Source organism: Anas acuta, chromosome 20 (assembly GCF_963932015.1).
Source record: "Anas acuta chromosome 20, bAnaAcu1.1, whole genome shotgun sequence".
Lineage (NCBI taxonomy): Eukaryota > Metazoa > Chordata > Aves > Anseriformes > Anatidae > Anas > Anas acuta.
The window spans coordinates 6,512,079-6,533,880 of NC_088998.1; the positions used below are offsets into that span (position 1 = coordinate 6,512,079).

Here is a 21,802-nt window from a genome sequence, read left to right on the forward strand (position 1 = left end):
CACATGGGGGTGGCTCCTCGGTGATGCCACCGAATGCCACGAGCCCCCCAAACCACAACGAGTCCCCCAAACCACCACAAGCACCTCAAACCCCAGCCCCCAGGCAGTAACCTCAGAGCTCACAATACTTCTCAGCCCCAAAATCCACCAGCCCCTGACCCAGCCACGGCTCCACCCACCCCAAATTTCTCCCCCCAAGCAGAATCCGGCCCTTCAGAGCCGCCTTTGAGGAGCCTGCACCGCCTGCGCCTCCTGCCCAAACAGGCCCTAATTTTGGGGTGAGTCCTGGGCAGGAGGCGCAGGGGCTGTGAGAGCCTTGGGGCTGTGAGAGCTCAATGAAAAGTTTTATTTTCCTCCCCCCTCTAGATGAAATTTTTTGGTGTTCCCACCTTCGCTTTGGGCTCTCGGGTCTGGCTTAAACGCATTTTAATTCTGCTCATTCAATGTGACTGCTGGGAACTCCGGCAGGAGGGTCAGATGTTCGCCGCGCTCGCTGTGTTTGCTTTCTGGCACCGAGCGAGCCCTGCAGGCTGCGAGCCCCTCCTGGCCCCAGCCGGGCTCTCTGCTCTCCGCCGAGCGCTGATCTGGGGAGAAAAGTGAGAATTTCCTTCCGTTTCGAATTCCTCGTCTCCCCCTGAGTTTTTCTTCTTCAGCAGAGGAGTAACAGCGGGTAAGAGCTCGGTCGGGGCAGGGGAAGCGCTCAGCTGGCCCCGCTCACCCCCGGCTCTGGTTAATGTTTTCACGGCAGTGGCACGGAAGAGGAGGAGGAGGAGGAGAGCATCGGAGGAAGGCAGGAGCCCCACAGCCATCGCGGCAGGGAACGCCACTCGGAGCAAGCGTCGCCGGTGAGTGGAGCCGGCGAGCGGTGGGGAACCCAGCGTGGGTTTCCTCCCCGCAAGGAACTCCTGCAGGATATCCCGGGTGGGATTTCCCAGATTTGTAGGGCTGTGGGGTGGCAGCGAGCGGGATCCCGCAGGAGCGAGGTCTATAAAAGCCTCCAGCTGCAGCTGGTGTAGGAAGAGCGGTGCCACCCCATTACAGCCTGCTGTTTGTGGGGCCGCGGCTGCTCCAAAGCCAGAGCAAACCCCGAGCCACGTCCCCAGATCCCAGGCACGGGGCCGGAGGACTTTATCTGTCCCCGTCCCCGCCAGCAGCCATTGCACTGCCCTCTTCTGCTACAGAGCAACCCCTGCTCCTTTGTGGTGCCTCCTGAATACACAAACATAAAGGGGGTGGTTTCTGTGGGCTGGCAACAGGCGCAGGAGCTGCCGTGACCTGTGCGTTTCCAAGCTCCTTTTTTTTTTTTTTTTAAGCCGGGCCCCCCCGCAGGGTGTCTGGAAGCCTCCCCGGCTCCCTTTGGGGTGCGATTCCTGCAGGTGGGGATCCACGGAGCCTGGCTCAAAGCCGTGCCCCAGGTCCCCCCCAAGGTGCCGCTCAGCCCATTGCGCGGCACCACGATGCCACCACGGGTGCCACCACCGGTGACCCTCTGGCAGGGCCCCCCCTGCCCACCCTGGCGAGGCTTTTGGGGTCTCCGCAGGTCGACATGTCCTACATCAGCTGCGCCTTGCGGGCGGCCGCCCCCCGCCGCCTGCCAGCCCCCTGGAGAAGCCCCCGACCCTTCAGCAGCACCGCGGGGCCCCCGGCGGAGAAGAACGTCCCCTACCAGAAGACCCTGAAGGAGGAAGGCACCAAAATTATGGGACCCAGCCGGCCCCTACCGTCCTCGGCAGAGGTGGTGGTGGTCGGGGGGGGCAGCCTGGGCTGCCAGACCACCTACCACCTGGCCAAGCTGGGGGTCACCAGCGTGGTCCTGCTGGAGAGGGACCGCCTGACGTCGGGCACCACCTGGCACACGGCTGGTGAGCTATTGGGATCGGGACCGGGGCAAGGGGGGGTTTACACAGGACCCCACTGCTGGGGACGGGTGGATGGAGCCCACCCACGGCACGGGTGGGTTCTGGGTGCGCCAGGGGGGGTTGGCTTTAATCGTGGAGAATTTCAGGGTTCTGCTTTTCCATTTGGCACAACTTTCCATTAGGAAAACACACCCCATTTTTTTCTCTCTATATATTTTTAATAGGATCAGAGAATAACTAAACAGTTTATTTCCCCTCTTGCTTATTTCCACTCTTAAATTATTATTTTTAATCCAATTTCTTTGGCAGGGAGAGGGGAACTAGGCGAGTTTAATTCAACGCGCATTTTGGGGTTTTGTGTCTTTTTGGGGTAGTCCCCACCAGAAACCCTGTTCTCCCATTCATTTAAAAAAAAAAAAAAAACAAAAAAAAAAAAACAAAAAAACAAAACCAATAATTTGTAGAGCTCCGAGGTAGCCACGAGATGGAGCAAGTGACACCCACCGAGCGGGACGGTGGTGCCAGGAGGCTCCCAGAACTCCTCTCCCTGGGGTTTTGGGGTGATGGGGGGGGGTCGAGAGGGGATGCAGAGCCGCCTGCCCCACGGCCGGGCTGTCCCCCACCCAGGTTTGCTGTGGCAGCTTCGTCCCAGCGACGTGGAGGTGGAGCTGCTGGCGCACACGCGGGACGTGGTCAGCCGGGAGCTGCCGGCGGAGACGGGGCTGCACACGGGCTGGGTGCAGAACGGGGGGCTCTTCATCGCCTCCAACAAGCAGCGCCTCGACGAGTACAAGAGGCTCATGTCGGTAGGGAACGGCCCCCCCGGCGTCACCCCCAGGACGTGGTGGCCTCCTGGTTTCCGTAAGGCTGATAAAATCAGGCAAAATGCTGGCCAAGCAGGCAGGATGGAATCCAGCTGGCAATTTTTGCCCTTTCAGATAGCGGTAGCATTATTTTTGGGGTTGCACAGGCAGCTCGAATAGGAATATGGGGTCGTATGGCCCTAAAAAGCTGTGCAGACCTTCCCACTGCCCTGGCTGGAGGGCTTGCCTTGGGGCAGCGATGCACCTGGGCCACGCAGCATTTGGGGAGCTAAACATGTCCCGGTGGGTTCTCCAACTCCCTCAGAAGCATGGGATGAGCCAAGGCTCTCATTCCCTGCTTCTTTTCCCAATTTTCTTGTCTGGCTGGCAGCTGGGGAAGGTGTACGGTGTGGAGTCCTACGTCCTGTCCCCGGCGCAGACCAAGGAGCTGTACCCGCTGATGAACGTCACCGACCTGTACGGCACGCTCTACGTCCCCAAGGACGGCACCATGGATCCCGCCGGCACCTGCTCCACTCTTGCCAGAGCAGCAGCTGCCAGAGGTGCTACGGTAATTCCTAATTAGCAATTACTAATTAATGCCTGTTGACCCTGGGAGGAGTTTTTAGCCTCTGCCTTCCCCAGCTCCTCCTTGTGCACAGCGCAGAGCTGCTCCTGCAGGGTCAGGGCTTTGCCCTGCAAAAATGCTGTGCTCTTTGATGGCTTTTGGGGTCACAGAGACAAATCTGGCAGGGACCATAAGCCCAGGGAAAATCCAGGATGAAGAGAAGACCTTTAGGAGTGAGATGAGGCAGAGCCCAAGGCAGGTTCCTGGGTTTTAGGGTCAGGTAACACAATCCACCCATCGAGGTGAGGATTGCTGGCACATCATGGGCAGGGCACATCAATAATGAGTGTCCCCTGCAGCTGTGGGTGTGCAGAGGTGTGGTTTTAGGGTGGAATTGAGAGTAACGCTGTTTTCAGTAGTAAGAGTAATAACTGGAAAGGAAGATGGCCAGGGCCAGAGCCCTGCCCAGCCTCACCTTTCCCACTTTTGGGGCTGGATATCGGGCAAGCTGGGACATCCCGGCCATGACCCCGCTTCTCCTCCCTCTCCCCCAGATCATAGAGAACTGCCCCGTGACTGGCATCCAGGTCAGAGCCGACGATTTTGGGGTGAAGCGGGTGCACGCAGTGGAGACGGCCCATGGGACCATCCAGACCCCATGCGTGGTCAACTGTGCAGGTACGGGGCGGCCGGTGGAGCCGCTCTGCCTTGTGCCACAGGGGCTGGGGTGTCGGGGGGCTACTCCGTCCCCTGTCCCCCTGCCACCCCCCGATGGGCTCTGTGTCCCCACAGGGGTGTGGGCGCGTGCCCTGGGCCAGCTGGCAGGCGTCCACGTGCCGCTGGTGGCGATGCATCACGCCTACGTGGTGACCGAGCGCATCGAGGGCATTCAGGTGGGTCGCGAGGTGGGACAGCCCCCCCCAGGGACCTGCAGAACCCCCCCACCCCCCACCCTTCCGATCCCCCTGCACAAACCTGGGCCAGGCTCTGCAGGCACCCTGCAGCTCCTCCTGGTAGCCGACTGCCTGATCAGAGCCAGATATAATATTTAGCAATGTTATGACTCGCAGATAATTTTATTATTATTGTTTTTCTCGGTAGAGTTATTGGAGGGTCTCGGGTGTGTTTGGGGTCTGAAAGCAGCATTCGTGAGGATGCCAAACAGTCTGTGAACCAGCCCTGGTCCCCGCCAGGCAGAGCTGTAGCTCTCCAGGCGTTCCCAAACCAGCTGCAGAAATCTGTTCTTGCCTTCTGGCTGCAGAGAACCGCTCGGGGTTCTCCTGGGCACCGTTCAGGTGCCAAGGCTCGGAGAGTAACACCTGCCTGAGTTTCCATCCCACTGACACAGGCTGTGCCTGAGCCGGCAGTCCCCGAGGCCCCATTTTAAGAAGGGACAATTCCAGGGATCGTGGTTTTGCCCCAGTAACTCCTCTGGGCCATGCAAGCACGGCGAGGAAGAGGATTTGGGGAGGAAAGGCTGCAGCGCGCAACCCTCGGGGCCTCCTCTTCCATCCCCCTAACTTCAATCCCCAGCTGGGCTGGGGACACGGAGGGTGATGAAGCCTGGATGCAGGCCGGGTGCCTGCTCACCCTGCTTGACTTTTCCCATGGAAATGGGGCCACGTGTGGGGCCTGGGGGTCCTCTCATCCCCCCCTGACCCCTCTGCCCCCCTCCCCGCTGCAGAACATGCCGAATGTGCGCGACCACGATGCCTCGGTGTACCTCCGTCTCCAAGGCGATGCTCTCTCCGTGGGCGGCTATGAGTCAAACCCCATCTTCTGGGAGGAGGTGAGCACTCCCCAGGGGGGGCAGGAGGCTTTACAAGGAACCCACGGCCTCAGGATGGGTGCAGAAAGGAGCTCCCCCTGTCCCCGCTCACATAAAGCCCATCCTGCGGGCATCCTCTGTGCCCACCCTGCTGGAGGCACGAGGCACACGGGTGTGAGAGGAGATGAGGAGGATGAGTAGGGCTGGGGGGACTTTGGAGGCCACCGTGCCATCCCTGGCCTGCCACAGGGTCCCTTTATCCAGGTGCCTTAATTCAGGCTCTGTCCCAGCCCTTTGGCTGCATTATTTTTTGGTTTTCTGGGGCAGCGAGGGTTTGTTTTTCCATCCCGGGGAGGAGGGACTCTACCAGGGGACACAGAAGGAGGTGAAGATTCCCGTTCCTGTGGTCCCCAAGAGGCTTGCCCACCACACGCAGGGGACACAAAGGGCTGCAGAGAGCAGCTCTTGCTGGTTTTGAACCTCTGTGCTTGCCTGGGCTGCTCATAAAACCCCAAGAGATCTGAGTCTGCGGCCTCAGAGGCTGCCAGAGCTGAGAGTGCCACCAGCTGTGCTCTGTTTTGTGTCCTGATTCCCATTTCCCACCTTCAGGTATCCGAGAAATTTGCTTTTGGCCTCTTTGACCTGGACTGGGATGTTTTCACGCAGCACATCGAGGGTGCCATCAACAGAGTGCCGGTGCTGGAGAAAACGGGCATCAAATCCACCGTCTGCGGGCCAGGTAACGCTGTACCCCCAGCACCTGGGGGCTTGGCAGGATCAGGGCCAGACCCAGGAGCGGGCTTGGGCACAGCAGGAGTTGGTGCAGGCTGGAAATGGAGCAGAGAAAGCTCCTGTGCTTGGGCTGCAGTGGTGGCTCCTTCCTGGCGGTGGCACCCCAGGCTAGCTGCAGGAATTGGAGCGAGCTGCTGCCTGGCCACAAAGGTTGGCAGCCAAAAGTGGGGACCTTTTGGGGACCTTTCCAGCTGATGCTGGGGCCGCTGGCCTGGGGAATTAAGGGACACGTTTTCTCAGGCAGTGTCTGCTGCTGTTCTGGGATTTATCTTATTGTTTCAACCTTGGGATTCCAGGTTTCTGGGGTGCTGCCGTTAGGTTTGCACCCAATGCAAGATGCAGAGTTAAGGCAGCAGCATCACTGTCCTGCAGCCCCGGTGGTGATGCCGCCGTTGAACCCAGGCCCTGTAGGGTTGGTTTGGCCGTGAAATCCTCCACACGCGGAAAAAAAAAATCTCTTTTTGCTGAAGCACTTAGAGGGAAACCCTGGAGGCCCTTGGGGACGGAGCTGGGCTGTGCACAGAGGGAAAGTAGGGCATGTTGCTGGCCCCGCAGCGGGTAAAACATGGCTTGTAAAGCTGGGAGCCATGGCCCTGGGCGCTGATGTTTGATTGAACTGCGGTGGAAGAGGAGCTGGTGGCCTCCAGCGGGGAGCTGACACCTTTTAGATGTACGGCTGGGGTTTGTAGTGCAGGGGGGAACCTCCAAAGGGTCGGTGCTCCTCCTCTGCTGGATTTAGCCGAGCTGCTGCTCTGCTTGCGACAGCTGAGTCAGGCTGGACTGAAGCAAATAACAGACACTTGTTCTTTCTGCTCTGCTGTAAATATTTCACCAACAGAGCAGCTCTCCCTGCTCGGAAACCCATCCTTTGTAGGGGGAGCTGCCTGCTGCTGAGGCCAGGGGTTGGGGGGACCAAGCCGGGCACAGGTGCAGGTGCCTCCCCTTGCTTTTTGCACGATTGGACAAATCACCTCAACACAGGGAGCACTGCACGTCTCCATCAGGGTGTTTTTTGCACTCCCTAGTGTGGGATTTGCGCCAGGCTGGGGTTGTACAGGGAGTGAGGGCTCCCCCCGAGCTGGTGTCAGCACAGGAGCCTTGGGCAGCATCAGTGGCAGCCCCTTAGCTGAGCCAAGCAGCTTAAACTCATGAATTTTCCCAGCAGAAATCAATGAAGGTGAAAAATAGCAATAGCGATGAAATACAGCCCGGCTGCTGGGGGTGTGATGGGCGGGATGGGACGGTGGGGGCTCTTTGCAGAGTGCAGGGCTGCGAAGGATCTGCCTGGTGCCACCAGCCTCTGCTGCTGGCAGTGCAGTGTGCGTGCGTCCGTGTACATGTGTGCAAGCTTCTGGAGGAAATACACGGATGTATTCGTATGTATATGCTCTGGGAGCAGGAGCAGGATGAGGCCAGCCCATGAGCCCTGCTCCTGAAGCAGGTGGTGTGTCCCAGGACACCTGCCCTGGCTGATGCTCCCCGTCTCTGCCCCCCAGAGTCGTTCACGGCTGACCACAAACCGCTCATGGGGGAAGCTCCAGAGGTCCGCGGCTTCTTCCTTGGCTGTGGCTTCAACAGCGCTGGTAAGGGACGGCAAGAAATACCTCCTCGTGCATCCCAGCGTGGGGCACTTGGCCTCGTGGCTTCATTTGGGTCCTTGCCTCTCCCGCAGGGATGATGCTGGGAGGCGGCTGCGGGAGGGAGCTGGCTCACTGGATCATCCACGGGCGGCCGGAGAAGGACATGTACGGCTACGACATCAGGCAAGGCTCCTCTGGCACCCATCACCTCTGGGAGGTCCTGGGGATGGGTTTCGAGCACCCCATGGGTGCTGGCATCAGGACCTGGTGTCCGGTGGTGTCCGTGCCACAGTCCCTGTCCCCCCGAGAAGCCAGAATCAATTCCACCCCATGGCTTTAATGAATTTACACCTGGGGTTTATCTCATTTGCCTCATTCCGCTTCTACGCAAACAGCTTCCAGCAGACGCGAGGAGATTGCAGTGATGAGAAAGGACAGGGTAATTGCGTTTGGGTTGTGTTGTTGTTCAATTAGTGCTGTGCCTAATCCTCTAAGTTAATCATCGGGGGTAATGTTTTCAGCTGGAGACAGATTACCTTCCCTTCTCCGCAGCACGGCGTGGGCCGCGAGGTTTCGGCGGTGCAGATGTTGGCTCCGTAATTGCTTTTGACTTGCTCGATTGTGTTTGATTGGGTTTGGGCTTTCTTATAGGGCTGCTAGCGACAGCAACAAGCTTGCTGGGGACAAAGCTGTTAAAATCCCATTGTTTTGATGGCAATGCTGGTAAACCACGCACAGAGTCAGCCTGGGAAGGGAGGAGGTCGGTGCTGCTGCTGCAGCACAGAGAGAAACAAGCGGGTGGCAGGGACAGCTGTAGGGTCAGCAGCGTGGGTTGGGGCAAGGCTTTCACCACCTTCCATGCCACGCTGGCTCCAGACACTTCAGATTTTGCTTTGCATTAACATACCGGGTTGCAAAGCGGGTGGCAGCCCTGTGGCCCCACTGTCCCTGCCGTGGGGATGGGGACGTGCAGCAGGAGCTGCTCTGCCTGCTGCTGTCCCCTGGGGCACCACGGCCATGCACATCATTGGGGTTTTGTCCTCTGGGTGTCTCGCCTTTACTGGAGTTGTCAAGCTGATGTCAGTCCCCCTTTTTTCCTTATTTATTTTTAAATCTTTATTTTGGTGATGATTACTGAGCTCCTCTTTAAATAACTCCTTTTTCTGCACATTTAAATATTTATCCTCTCAAAACGCTCGTTTGTAAATATTTCATCTGGCAGCTGCTGCTCCTCTCGCTGCTGTCAAAATGCAGCGTGTTGGTGATGGGGCCAGGGCTGGCGGGTGCCCGGGGTGCCGGTGACATGCCGAGTGTCACCTGCCACGTGTCCACTGACACTTGCCAGGGCAAGCTGTCCCCACGGAGCTGACTCGTGGCTTGCCCACGGCTGCTTTTGGGGCACACCACTTGCATTTTGGAGCTCCCAGGTCTTAGGTGAGGAATGACCCAAAAGTGCGACCTGTGAGCAGTGCTGGTCCCTGCTGCCCCTTCGCCCTGGGAAGCCCCAACCTGGGTGAAAATTTGGGAAACAGCCACCAGCACTGAGCTCAGCTGGGAGCTGGGAAAATCGCCTTTTGGGTGCCCGGAGAAGGGGAGGGTGGGAGGAGGGAAAGGGGCACCAGAGCCTGCAGCGCTCGGCCCTGCCATCCCCCTGCTGCCCGCCTCCACGCTGCACGCACCAAGTGGGGAAGAAACCTGAAAATGACATTTTAAAAGGCCCTATAAATCGCGTTTTGTCTTGCCATTTGCCTGCTGCCTGGCTGCCTTTCTGCAGGCGGAGGGGCTCTGGGCAATTTGGGCACCAGTCCCCTGCCAGAGCTGGGGCAGGAGAGGTGGCACCGGCTGAACGGTGACGGTGCCAGAGTTAGGGGGCTCTGGTAACAGCCCCCCAGCACATGCTGAACCGGCACATTCCTTCAAGGAGCTTTTCTGCTTGAAAAAGGAAAATATGTCAAACAAATTTAAAATGCTTTGGGTTTTATTTATATTTCAGTCTGGGGAGAAATGGATGAAAAATGTGAGGAATGTTCACGGCTCGCTCCTTTTTGGGGCTGCATTTAAAACTGGGCTCTGCAAGAAACGCTCTCTGAGGCTGGCCCAACAGAGCAGAATTAACATAAATTTTCCTATTTTTTTCTTGTTTTCCCCCAGCAGGACTGTATCCAGCTCTGGTAAATCCATCTGGACCAGGGCTGTGGGTTGCACTGAGTGGGCAGAGCCACAGGGATGAGCTAGAGCGGTTTGATGGGCAAAAGATGCGATTTTCGGTTTTGTTGCTCTCCTACCAATAAAAAGGGAGCAGGGATCCCAAATTTACACCACAATAGCTGCAGCCACCTCCTCCTGCCAGGGAGGCCATGCCCAGGAGGGCACCAGGGATCCTAGCAAGCCGATGTGCTTGTCCTGATGGCCACCCTGTCTTGCTGTGCCCTCCAGGAGGTTTCACCAGTCCCTCACCGACAACAACCGCTGGATCCGGGAGCGGAGCCACGAGTCCTACGCCAAGAACTACTCTGTCGTCTTCCCCCACGACGAGCCGCTGGCGGGGCGCAACATGAGGAAGGACCCCCTGCACGAGGTGAGGAGACCCCAGGGACCCTCCGGGCAGCCCCTGCTTCTGCCAAAAAATAAGATAAATAAATAAATAGATGAATTGAAGCGTTGGGAAGGCATGGCCTTAGCCACATCACTCTTCAAAACAGCGTGCTGCGGAGATGCTTTAAGAGCCTGGTGAGGGTCACCGGGCAAGGGGCAAGTGGAGAGCAGAGCTCAGAGCCCCCCAGTGCTCCCAGGGTGGCCCCGTCCTGCCAGGGTGCAGTCTCTTTTGTTGAGCCCCTTCCCCCTGGGAGAGGATTCACCTCACAGCATCCCTCTCCCGATGGCGAGCAGAGGCTCGAGCAGAACAACAGACATTCCTCCCCACCGGCCCCCGATGTTTGGTTGACAGCTCGGTTGTTTTCTGTCACCGAGGATGCAATTTATTTTTTAATAGCATGTCTAATAGGCGATGCCCATTTGACTGACAGCCTGGTATTTGTACATGCAGCTCCAGAACATGTGCTGTGTTTTATAAATAGACACTGAATCACTTCTGAAATGTTCAACAAAATCTATTCTTTTCCGAACGGAGGCACCCAACAAAAATATCTTAATGGATCCCTAATTAATTGCGTGCAGAGAGATTTTCCTGAGAGTACAGAGGAGGAACAAGAAGGTTGCCATATGAATCTTGGATGTTATTTGTATAATTACTCTTGAAAGCACTGGGGAGAAGCGTGCTGTGTGGATTTAGCATCCCTCGGCCAGCGGTTCATGTGCCACCGGGCAGACTTTGGAGCAGGGCACGGCTGGGCTGTGGGGCTCCTGGCTGTCGGATGCTCTTGAGACAAATACCCTTGTTGGGTGGGCACAAAGATCAGCCAGTCTGCAGGCAGACAAGGGGTTCTGCTCTTTTAAAAGACAACCCACGGAGCTGATTTTGGCTGCTGGTGACCCATCTTTCCATTTGGCTGCTGACAGCCAGAGCCAAAGGTTTATGAGTCGGGTTTTGAGCATCCATTGGAGGCGGAAAACCTCGGCACTGCCGGCTGAACCAGGAGGGCTTGGTGGAAAGGGCAGCTTTTAACCTTTCCTTCCCATTTCTCTTTGTCTCAAGTAGGAGCTGCTGCGGCAGGGCTGTGTTTTCCAGGAGAGGCACGGCTGGGAGCGGCCAGGCTGGTTCAGCCCCAAGGGAGCAGCTCCGGTAAGCACGGTGCCCAACATGTGCCGCCCCAAAAGTGGGTGTATTTCCCCCGAATGGGGGGCAGCCCTCAGCTTTGAGGGGGTCTTCCTAGTGCCCTCCATCCTCCTGCTTCTCCCCCAGGTCCTGGATTATGACTATTACGGTGCCTACAGCCAGGAGCGCCACAAGGACTATGCCTACAACCAGCTGCTGGCAGACGAGTACACCTTTGACTTCCCCCCCCATCACGACACCGTGAGTGTAGGGGGGGGGTTTGGGGGGCATTTCTGGAGCTGGGGGTGTTGGAGGCACCAGAGTCCCTGCAACATTGCAGCCCTGCAAAGAGCTGGTGAGGCTCAGAGGGCAGGAAGGCATGGGCTTGCCTAAAACTGGGCAAAATGTCCCCAAAGAAATGAAGCGAAATGCGTGCCCTGTGTTTGGAAGCCTCGGCACAGAGGCCCTGTGAAACCAACTCAGGGGAGCTCGGATCCATCTGCAGTGTTGGCCCCCAAATCCAGATAAACAGCACACGCTGTGGGGCGAGGGAGCCTGCTGGAAAATGGGGAGGAATACGCAATTTGATAAAATCTGACTTATTATTGGTAACTCTCACTGTGGTACTGACATAACGGATGGGACTGGGCATACGGGGGAGCCTTCCAGACGTGCTACATCCAACACCTGACTTTTTCAGGGCTGTTTTGAAGGCACCAGGCGCGTGCCCGGGTGCTGTGTCCCCTTACATAAATGGCTTTCACACGTCTCTCCCTTTGCAGAGTGAGAGGAGCACACCACGGCTCCAGCACTGTGTTTGCTTTAATTTTAGATCAAGAACGAATGCTTAACGTGCCGGAACGCCCTGGCTCTCTTCGACATGTCTTATTTTGGGAAGTTCTACCTGGTCGGCCCCGAGGCAACGAAAGCAGCCAACTGGCTGTTCACTGCCGACGTGAGCAAAGCGCCAGGTAAAGGCTCGGCCTCCGCCTGTGGGCCGCTGGGCCTCCACTGCTGCCTCCACTGGGAAGTGCCACCTTGAACCAAAACACACAACAGGGACCCGAAACGGCTTTTATTTTCCATGCTGCTTTAGCAGAGGGCGTGGGAGTGGTGTGGGAGTGAGCGCTCTGCCCGGCCTCCCCGCAGGCCGGATCCTGCTCCTATTAGTGCTGTGGGAAGTGTGCTCTGAGCCAGGAACCGATACAAAACCTAAGCAAAAAAAAAGCATTGCTCCTGTCTCTGGTGCTGGGCACGCAGTGCAGGGCACGGCACACCAAGGCAGTGATGTTTTATATAAGAATTAGGACACATTTTAGCAGGGAGGGCTGGTGGGCAGCGATGCTGTCTCCCCTCCCGCAGGCACCACCGTGTACACCTGCATGCTGAACAAACGCGGCGGCGTGGAGAGCGACCTGACCGTCAGCAGGATCAACCCCGGGGAGCCGGGCTCCCCCCTGGCCCCCGCCTTCCAAGGTACGCAGCAATGCAGAACTGGGGGTCTCTGCTTTCATATGGGGGTCACAGGGCTTCATTGAGACCTCAAAATAAGCTAAAATGCAGTTAAACAGCTAAGCATCGCGGGGAAGAGCACCACAGATGTTAGGATCCGTGCCTGCAACCCTCATCGTGCCCACAAGCCAGGCACGTGGCAGCAGCCCCCTGGGATGTGCTCGACTCCCAGCATTGGGGGGACAGGGGGACAGGTTCAGTTCAGGTCCACCAGCAGCTCCTCCATCCCCGCCATGCTCAGGACCACGCGTGGCCGCAGGCAGCGGGGTGATTGCATTTCCCTAATGGCACCACCTGGCTCTTCCACCTCCACCCCTGGCTGCCTGTAACCCAATTATCCCCTCTGTGCCGGGGGCCTGCGCTGCTCCTCGGTCTTATTGGGTTTCTCCAGCCCTGGCTGGCTGCTCTGACCTCTCCCAAAGCCCTTATCAGCTGCCATAAAGAGGAATTGAAAGGAAGCAGAGCAGCCAGCCCGGGGGGCAGAAATGACATTAGGGAGCAGCAGGGGAGGAGGGCGCCGAGCTGGGCTCCGGCAGCGCTGCCAACGCCGTGCTGGATGCTGCTGTAGTGGGTACCCGGTCCCATTGCACCCTCATCCCATTGGGGATGGTGCCAGCGAGCCCTTCCCACCCCACAGCCCATCCCACATCCCTCTCATCCAGGGCACCCGCAGGTGATGGGAAGTGGATGGCGGAGCTGCCGGGTTTGATGGGTGCCGGAGGAGTTTAATAGAAGCGAGTCTATTTTTCCAATTACAGTAGGTGGCTGCACTTATTAGCATTATGACAGGTTATCAGAGAGCAATTTCGTTGTGGCGGGGAAGGAAGAGGGGCGATCGATCATGCGATAATCGGCTCCCAAACTGCATCCCTGGGAAGTTGTTGTCCAGGATTAGCAGCGAGATGAAATTCCTGCTCACGTTCACACGCACGCCTCTCTGCCTGTCCACCCTAAACCTGAGCCCCGGTGAGGTTGCAGTGGTGGGGGTTTGATTTCGCATTCTGGAGACCCTTACTCTTTCTTCTTTCAGGTTTTAAAGGTCATTTGGTTTTCCCTTCACTAGCTGAGCCCCACAAGCAAAATCAGCACGAAGGGCCCATTGTCCCAGCATCATTTAACCTCCCCTTTTGTTGAGGTCCCCCCAGGCTGTGCAAGCTAGAGACACCCCCCCCTGCATCTCAGCATCCAGAGGCAAAAATCAGCCCCGAGCTGAGCTGAGCATCACCCCAACCCAATGCCCCCGAGCTTAAAATGACGCTGGGGGGTTGGGATTTCTTCCAGGGGACGGCTACTACCTGGCCATCGGCGGGGCAGTGGCGCAGCACAACTGGTCCCACATCACGGCGGTGCTGCAGGACATGAAGCTCCAGTGCCAGCTCATCGACTGCTCGGAGGAGCTGGGCATGATGAGCCTGCAGGGCCCGCTCAGGTGAGTGGGGGGAGCACCGTGACCCCCAGCAGGCACCCTGACACCCAGCCCCACGTCCCCTGCTCCTCACCCCACTCCCTCAGTGGGATTCCCCACATTAGGTCCCGTTTGGAGGGGTGGGACAGCAAGGTTGGGTGATGGCCATCAATAGTGGGTTAGCAAGACACCTCCTTCCACCACGGCCCCTTTGCTGTTTCCCTGCAGCCGTGCCGTCCTCCAAGAAGTGCTCGACACCGACCTGAGCAACGAGGCTTTCCCCTTCTCCACCCACAAACTCGTGAGGGCCGCAGGGTGCACGGTAGGATGGGGCTGGCACGCAAGCTCCTGCAGCTTGTCAAGGCTGGGACTTTGCAATGGGCTGCTGGGGAGTTTGGTTGTTTTGTTTTCTGCTTGGTTGGTTGTTTTTTTTGTTGGAAAAGAGCAAAAAGGACAATGGGAGCGGGGTGTTTTCCTCCCCACTTGCCTGCTCCTCCAGCTGGGGGTGCCTGGGTGCTCTCTGGGCACAGCCACTGGTTTTGTGGAGGAACAAGAGAATCCTCCCTCAGATTAGGACGAGCACTGGTGATAGGTTTATCTGACACTCCGGATCCCTTCCTTTTCCTCCTACCCCTAAAAAAATATATATAAAAAGATGGGGGGGGGGAGCGATTTAATGCGAGATGTGTCACAGCTCCCTGGAAGGGCTCAGCAGCCTGATGCCTCGCTGCATTTGATCACAGGCACAGTCTGACAACCTTAAGCTTTCCGTTCCAGTGCAGATCATCCTGCGCTTGCCGAGACTTCGGGGCTCACGTCAGCGGTTATGCAAGCGCAGAGATGGCCAAAACCTGGGGCTGAGCCCCACGTGGCCAGTGCCAGGGGACGGGAAGCGCCTTGGGGTGCCGGTGGCAGTCAGCCCCGCTGCGTGCCCCGAGGGAGCTGTGTTGCAGAGGATTTTCTATATTCAAAAGGCTTATCACTGCTGTCTGACACACGGAAAAGCTGATACACGTTCAGATGTTTGTTTTGCCCAAGACCGTCGCTCAGCAAGACGGTGAGAGAAGCAGGATGTCGGTTTTGTGTTTGTCTGCTTGATGACCCAAGCAGCCAATTCGAGCTAAGCCCTTGTGAGTAGAAATCTTGGTTAAGAATGCCCTCTGAGCTTTAGAAACTGATTATATAAAGTAGCAGGATGGTATCAGTTCTCCAAATAGCCAGAATTGGCTTAACAGTGAGTGTAGCATTAAAAAAAAAAAAAAAAGTTCATTGTGCTTCTTGCCAGCGTTGCAGGGAATAACGCAATTTTTGAACTCACTAAAATTCTTCCCAGATTTAGGGACTCGAGAAAATAACAGCCGGGCACCTGGTGTAACATCAGAAAGGAAGTGAGAAAATTGTCTGGATGTGTTCTTAGCCTTAAATAATTAAAGGTAAAATTAACTGTCCCCTGCCCAGGCTGGCGGCCCCGAGCATCTTCCTGGAGGTGCGGCGGTGAGAGCAGGCAGTGGGAGGCAGGCCTGGCATATCGGCGAAATTGGGTTAAGCCGCACGCGGACACTTTTCATTCAGAATTAAAGTGGCTTTAATTCGAATGCAGCTGGCTGCTGAAGGGATTGCTGCAAAATCAAATTAAGGCTACTTGAGCTGGGAGGGAGAGCCTAGCCGGGGCTTAGGGCACTTTAACTAAGGCACAGGTTTTGCCTAATTCAGATGAATCCTCCAAAATGTCACCACGCAGGGGCCAAAAACCCTTTTTGTATCCAGCATGCGGGCGGGGACGGTGGCACAGGGGACCCGAAGGCCAGCCCTTGCTGCAGGCTGTCCCCCTTGCCACACGTCACTGTCACCACCGAGGAGCTGCAATCCTCCCCGCGTCCTCCCCGTCATGTCTGTGGCAGGCCGATAACATCTTGTAATAATCCACTTAGCCCTCTGAAAGGTGTACGAACGCTCCTGTCTGCAGGAGCGTGATGGGTTTATTTGCATTTCGCTTCAAGTTTGCAAGAAAATAATCCAGTCCTGCGAGGTAGAAACGGCTGGTAGGAATCATAGGGCTCCTTTTGAGTGCAAATGCCCTGATTTTATGAAAAAAAGTAAAAGGGGAAAAAAAAGAATAGAAAATAAAAAGCTTTCCTGCCCTCCCAGGCAGAGCCAGCACCTGAACTGCAGGCATCTGAGCAGAGACAGAAAGGAAAGGAAAGTGAATTTTCAGGCTTGTGAAATGGGTAATATTATACTGGCACAGAATTAAAGGAGAAAACAGAATGTTTTCTGTGCCTCGCAGGGCTGCAAAGTGTAGGATTTTTGTTGTAGTTGGTTTTTTAAAGTTATGTGGAAAAAAAAAAGTGAGCTCTTTTCATACGGCTGTACTGAAGTGCTCGGTAGTGCTGATGTCGGAGCAGTCACCCCGTAAGCCTGAAGGCAATCCAGGTCAGCGTGCAGAGGATTCAGCTCGTATGGGGGTGTTGCTGTATCTGTAAGGTCACCGTGCATCCTTTGGGGGGGCACCTTTGGGCCCTCGAAGTCGCCACGAGCAGGGACAGGAGGAGGGAGGCTCCTGGGGGCGGCGAGCTGAAGCCCACCCCGATGTTATCGCCTTTCAGTGGGGTTAAACCAAACCCGGCATCTTTAAAAAGCGATCGCGGAGGTTTTTGTGCATTAACTCAGTAGTTGAACAAAATCAGCTGGAGTGAAAGGAGAAGTCCCGCGGAGCTAATGACTCTGGAAATTACCGATTGGTTTGCGAATTTATATATAGCGTCTCTCATTGTATTTAACAGCAGCGAAAGGACCCCGCTTGAATTTCCCTGCTGGATTGCGGGGTAAAGCTCAGGTTTTCATTTTCTAGAATACTTAAATGCTTTTGAATTGCTGCTCAAAGGCTCCGAAATTGATGCTATTTCATAGCTCCGTTTGAAACCTACCAGGAACGCCTGCTCCCAGGAGACGTTGGCGGAAACCCGCGGGAGAAGCAGAGCCCGGCCCTCGCCTCCCCACCCCAGGCTGTGCCAACCGAGTGGCTGGCACCCAGATTTCCCCGGAGGGCTGGAGAGTTCTCTGCTTCCACATATTCAAAAAAAAAAAAAAAAGCCATGAATCCAAAGGGGTGAACCAGAGGGAAATAGAGCTGAGCCTCCAGGGGTGTCTCCAGGGAATGTCCCCAAGCTGGGGTGGCCCCAAGCAGCCTGGGGAGCATTGGGAGTGCAGAGGAGCTTGATGGAGCTATGGGATGGCACGATGCAGGGCACATCTCTGCCTGCCTGGGAGAGAAGTGGGGATATCAGCAGGGCCAGGACATCACGGTGCTGCCCCAGGCTCCTCTGTCCCTGGGGAGCACAGGCAGGGAGGGAGGGAGAGCTCCGAGGAGCACCAAGCTGTGCTCGTCTTCTCATCCCTCTTTGGGGTTTGGTGCATTCAGTGTCTTGGGCTGCCAAGGGTACTGCTCTGGGGCACCGTGTCTGCAGGGGGAACCTGAGCATCCCCATGGGGTGAACAGGGCGCAGATGGGGACTCTGGGCTCAGCCCCTGGGTGACAGCATGCGGCTGCTGGGTGCCTGGAGCGGGACACATCCCTGGGGGACAACAGCCCCGAAGTCCTGCGGGGGATAGGTCTCCCTGCCAACAGGCAATACAGCAGATTTGGGGAGATGCAGCATAAGTGGTGCCCGCGGGCTTTCCTCTGGTGTAGCTGGATCAGCAGAGGGAGACAAAGGCCTGGCTGGTGTGGGGAGCATCGCTGCTGACCGCAGCCTGACCACAGGGACCGCTGGCTGCAGGGTGCAGAACCACAACCCCTGTGTCCCCCAGGGACCCCAGTGACAGCACCAAGCAGGGGGGCACCGAGGGAGACTCGATCTCTGGGCTCACTTGCCTCTTAGCTGTGGTTTTGAGCTGCGCAGCTTTGCTTGTCCAGCGATGAGAAATTCACTCTGAACATGGCACAAAAACAGAGCAAAGAAAAGCCTTGCACGAAATCAGGATGAGTGCAACGCTGCCAGCCAAGCTGGCTTTCACCCTGGTGGGTAGAGAGGCCAGCTAGGGGCCTCAAGCAGCCTTGGATTTGGGGGTTTTGTGCTTTTCAGGTCCGTGCCATGAGGCTGTCATTTGTCGGCGAGATGGGCTGGGAGCTGCACGTGCCCCGGGCAGACTGCGTCAGGGTGTACCGGGCGGTGATGGAGGCGGGCGCCCGGCACGGCATTGCCAACGCCGGCTACAGAGCCATCGACAGCCTCAGCATCGAGAAAGGTTTGGAGCTTTCCCGGCAGCTTTCCCTTTCCTCCTGCTCTGCCTCTGGCTCGGCGACCCAGGCAAATGGGGTTTGCCCAGCTTTGGGGTGCAGCTGGCCCCATGCTGCTGAGACTTCGCCACCTGTGGGCTGCTCTCGAGGGTGCTTTGCCCAAGGCCAAGTGACCCAAGGGGTGGCCAACAGGCAGGGCTGGTGGCTCGGTCTCCCAAATTGCTCACCCCAGGCTTGCTGACAAGGCAGGGAGACCCACGCTTGGTTTTGGCAGGGTACAGACACTGGCACGCAGACCTGCGCCCCGACGACACCCCGCTAGAAGCAGGCTTGGCTTTCACCTGCAAGCTCAAGTCCGGCATCCCCTTCCTGGGCCGGGAGGCTGTGGAAGCCCAAAAATCCTCGGGCATCTTCCGCCGCCTTGTCTGCTTCACCACCGACGAGTGAGTACGGCCGCTCGGGGCAGCTCCTCACTGCTCGGCACCACACGTGGCAGGATGAGCACCCGCAGCGCTCCCCATCCAGCCCCCGCACCCCGTGAGCGCACACGGAGCTCGGCTGCCAGCTCGCTCGGCTGTTTTCCGTGCTCTAATTACATCTCTAATTTAAATCCCACCACGTATTCCCCGCTCGGTAGTTAATGGAAGCTGGGAGCGCTGCGACAGGGAGGGGGGAGGCTTTGCAATTCGGGCTGGAGGGGCCTTGGTGGAGGAATGGGGGGGCTGTGGGGCAGCAGCCCCTGTGCCAGGGGGGATCCCCAGCTCATGGATTTCTCCTCCAGCCTTTTCCCCCTGGCCTGTGGGCTCCCAACCGGGATTTTTCCCAACATTTTCTCTGCTCTGGCCACGCAGGAAGGTGCCGATGTTTGGCCTGGAGGCCATCTGGAGGGACGGCCAGGTGGTCGGCCACATCCGCCGGGCAGATTTTGGGTTCGCCATCGACAAAACCATCGCCTACGGCTACATCCGCGACCCCGCGGGGGGACCCGTGAGTACGGGCGGCGGCGCCGCCTGCCCCTGCACCCCAGGCTTGGCAGGGGAAGCGCAGAGCTTCTGCTCGAAGCCATATGCACAAGCACATTGCCATCAGATGGGGTGCGAGACGGGGCACCCCCCGTGCCCCCCCGAAACGACAGCAGCGTGAGATGCGGGGGCGAGCGATGCCACGGCTCGGGGCGGCGATGTCCTCGCCGGTGACGTCCCGGCTGCCACCCCGCCTGGCCCCCGCGTGCTCTCAGATGCTAATTGCAAGCGAGTATTTAATTGCAGCGGTGAATTAAGTTATTTTACGGGGATCGACTGCCCAGTAGGAGTGCAGCGGGCTCTCAATTAACCCCGCGAGACTCCTGGGGTGTAAATGAGGTGCCCTCATTAAGCGGCGTGCTGCGGGCAGAGGTCGGGGAACCTGCGTGGGGACAGAGGGCTCAGGGTGACGTCCCCGGGGGCTGTCCCTGTTGCAGCACATATGTTTGTGCTTTAATCCTCTGGCTTGCTTTGATTTTTAATCCTGTGTCAGCGCAAGGCTCCCGAGTCAAGCAGTGTGGGGTTGGAGAAGTATCTGAAGCCCCCCCGGGGGGACCCTTCCTCATCTCCCTGCTTCAGCACAAGTCAGGGACAGGGACAGGGACATGCACTGAGGGGAACGCAGGACTCGGGGCTGCTCAGTTCCTTATGGGGAGCTGTGCAGGAGGGCTTCAGTGAGCACTTAGGGGGGTCAGGCTGTCCCCGTGGGGAAGGCAGGTGCCCTCCAAGGCTGGGAGGTGGCAGCAGGCTCCAGCTGGGTGCTGCAGCGGGGTCTGCAGCCGGTGCCCCCCTTCCCACCACGGCGAATGCTTTCCCCTACATCTGGCTTTCTCCTTTCCTTTCTTTTCCCACTCTCTCCCTGCCACATCTCGCTCTCCCGGCCGCCCCCGCCTGCCCCAGGCAGCGTGACGGAGGCGGTGGGATGGAGGTGGCACGGGGACGGTCCCCTCCTGCCTGCGGCGAGGCAGCAGAGCGGTGCTGAGCGCATCCCACTGGGCACGTTGAGTGCTTCTCCCTGCTCGGGCACTTGCCATGGGGAAACCTCTAGGGCCAGCAGTAGGGCCAGCAGTGGGGCCGGCAGCTCTCGGTGCCACGGGGAGCAGCTCTGCGTGCAGGGGGCTGCGCTGCGGGGCCCCAGCCCTGGCAGCTCCGTTGTGCCCGCGGGAAGCAGCGCTCATTAAGCAGATGTTAACGTGCAGCCTTAATCTCTCTGCTCCCTGCGATAACTCCCGCTTGATTTACGCCCTGACGGCAGGGGCTGGCTGTGCGGGAGGGGAGCGGGAGCTGCACCAGGACCCTGCCCTCAATTGGCGTGTCTCGGGCACCGGCACTGCCTGGTGCTGCAGGAGGGACACCGTGGGCTTGTCACAGCAGCAGGGACACTTCAGGGTTGTCACAGCAGCAGGGACATCGTGGCTGCCACCACGGTCTCCTCCTGCAACCAGTGCCCAGCTGGGGGACAGCGGGGACTGACCCCACTCGGGTGTGCCATCCCCTTGCCACCCGCCCCGTGATGAACTCAAGCTCCTAAGTGCACTCTGCATTGGATGCTGGTGAAAAAAATCCACAGAAAAAAAAAAAAAAAGGGGGCAGAAAAACTGAATTCTTTTTATTTATTTATTTTTTAGCTCAGTGCTTTTAAAAATCTGTTTTCCTCCTCTCCCTGCATCCTCCTGGGATGGCAGAGCTGGGTTTTCTGCAGAAAGCACAGCTGAAGAGTGGGGGGGGAGCGTCCCCCAGCACAGGGAGAGCCCAGTAGCGGGGTCAGGGGGGTGGCAGGGGGGGTCTGCTGTCCCCCAGCACCTCGCAGTGCGTAACGGGGGGGTTTGGTGTGGCTCTGCCCCGCAGGTCTCGCTGGATTTCGTGAAGAGCGGCAGCTACCAGCTGGAGAGGATGGGGGTGAGCTACCCGGCCCGAGCACACACCAAGTCCCCGTTTGACCCGGAGAACAAGCGAGTGAAGGGAATTTACTGAAGGACACCGGGATGGGGATGTGGAAGGAGAGAGCCCTTTGGAGCTACCCACCAAATCCCCAGACCCGGCTGCCCCAGCAGGGAGAGCCGGGCAAACACCTGCAGTGAACTCATCGAGCAAATTTGGTCCAGGTTAAAGGGGAAGGAATGGAAGAGATTCCAAAGATCCCGACAGTTTTGTTCCCAGGTTTCCTAAATGAAGCAATACCACTAGAGCAATAGTTCTTTTCTGTGGGTTAATTGACCTGAAAACAGTGTTGTGCTTGACTGCAAATGAAACAGTTTCAATTTTTGACTTTGCTGGAAACCCTTTCCCCCAAAATGTAGTTTCATGCTGCACGGAAATGAATTTTTTAAACTCTCTCTCTGCCGTTAATATGACTGTCGCCTCCAAATTTGATGTTCCTCTGTGTTCTTGCTGCTCCTGTCCCTGCTCTGACAATTGTCACCGCGTCGTGGCTGTGCCCTGGGGACCCTCTGCTGGGGGCGCAGCGGGGCATGGGGCTGGCTCTGCCCCTTGGGCTCTCGCATGGTTTTTTGGGGGCATTTCCCAGCAAGTCACAGC

At 57.5% G+C, this 21,802-nt stretch overlaps 1 protein-coding gene across 2 annotated transcripts; it reads left to right on the top strand.

Annotated features, from left to right (window-relative positions):
* The first annotated feature begins 229 nt into the window (after positions 1 to 229).
* On the top strand, positions 230 to 21,600 carry SARDH (sarcosine dehydrogenase). 2 transcript variants are annotated; one of them, XM_068656536.1, is made up of 22 exons: positions 230 to 670; positions 749 to 845; positions 1,541 to 1,862; positions 2,487 to 2,665; positions 3,054 to 3,233; positions 3,785 to 3,908; positions 4,023 to 4,123; positions 4,915 to 5,019; positions 5,608 to 5,737; positions 7,287 to 7,373; positions 7,463 to 7,553; positions 9,807 to 9,948; positions 11,029 to 11,112; positions 11,233 to 11,346; positions 11,918 to 12,056; positions 12,448 to 12,561; positions 13,879 to 14,026; positions 14,231 to 14,324; positions 18,088 to 18,250; positions 18,517 to 18,685; positions 19,094 to 19,229; positions 21,113 to 21,600. In XM_068656536.1, exons 3-22 carry the CDS (start codon positions 1,547 to 1,549, stop codon positions 21,236 to 21,238), a joined length of 2,742 nt encoding a protein of 913 aa, XP_068512637.1. In that variant the 5' UTR covers positions 230 to 670; positions 749 to 845; positions 1,541 to 1,546; the 3' UTR covers positions 21,239 to 21,600. The 2 variants fall into 2 exon arrangements, with proteins under 2 accessions (XP_068512637.1, XP_068512638.1); XM_068656537.1 differs by having other exon boundaries at positions 230 to 845.
* Positions 21,601 to 21,802: the final 202 nt, after the last annotated feature.

Bases quoted from the DNA above. Each gene is read 5' to 3' on its own strand.
- SARDH (XM_068656537.1), top strand. From the start codon at position 1,547: ATGTCCTACATCAGCTGCGCCTTGCGGGCGGCCGCCCCCCGCCGCCTG. The intron at 3,234-3,784 runs GTAATTCCTAAT...CCTCTCCCCCAG, and splicing joins CAGCTGCCAGAGGTGCTACG to ATCATAGAGAACTGCCCCGT. The intron at 5,020-5,607 runs GTGAGCACTCCC...TCCCACCTTCAG, and splicing joins ACCCCATCTTCTGGGAGGAG to GTATCCGAGAAATTTGCTTT.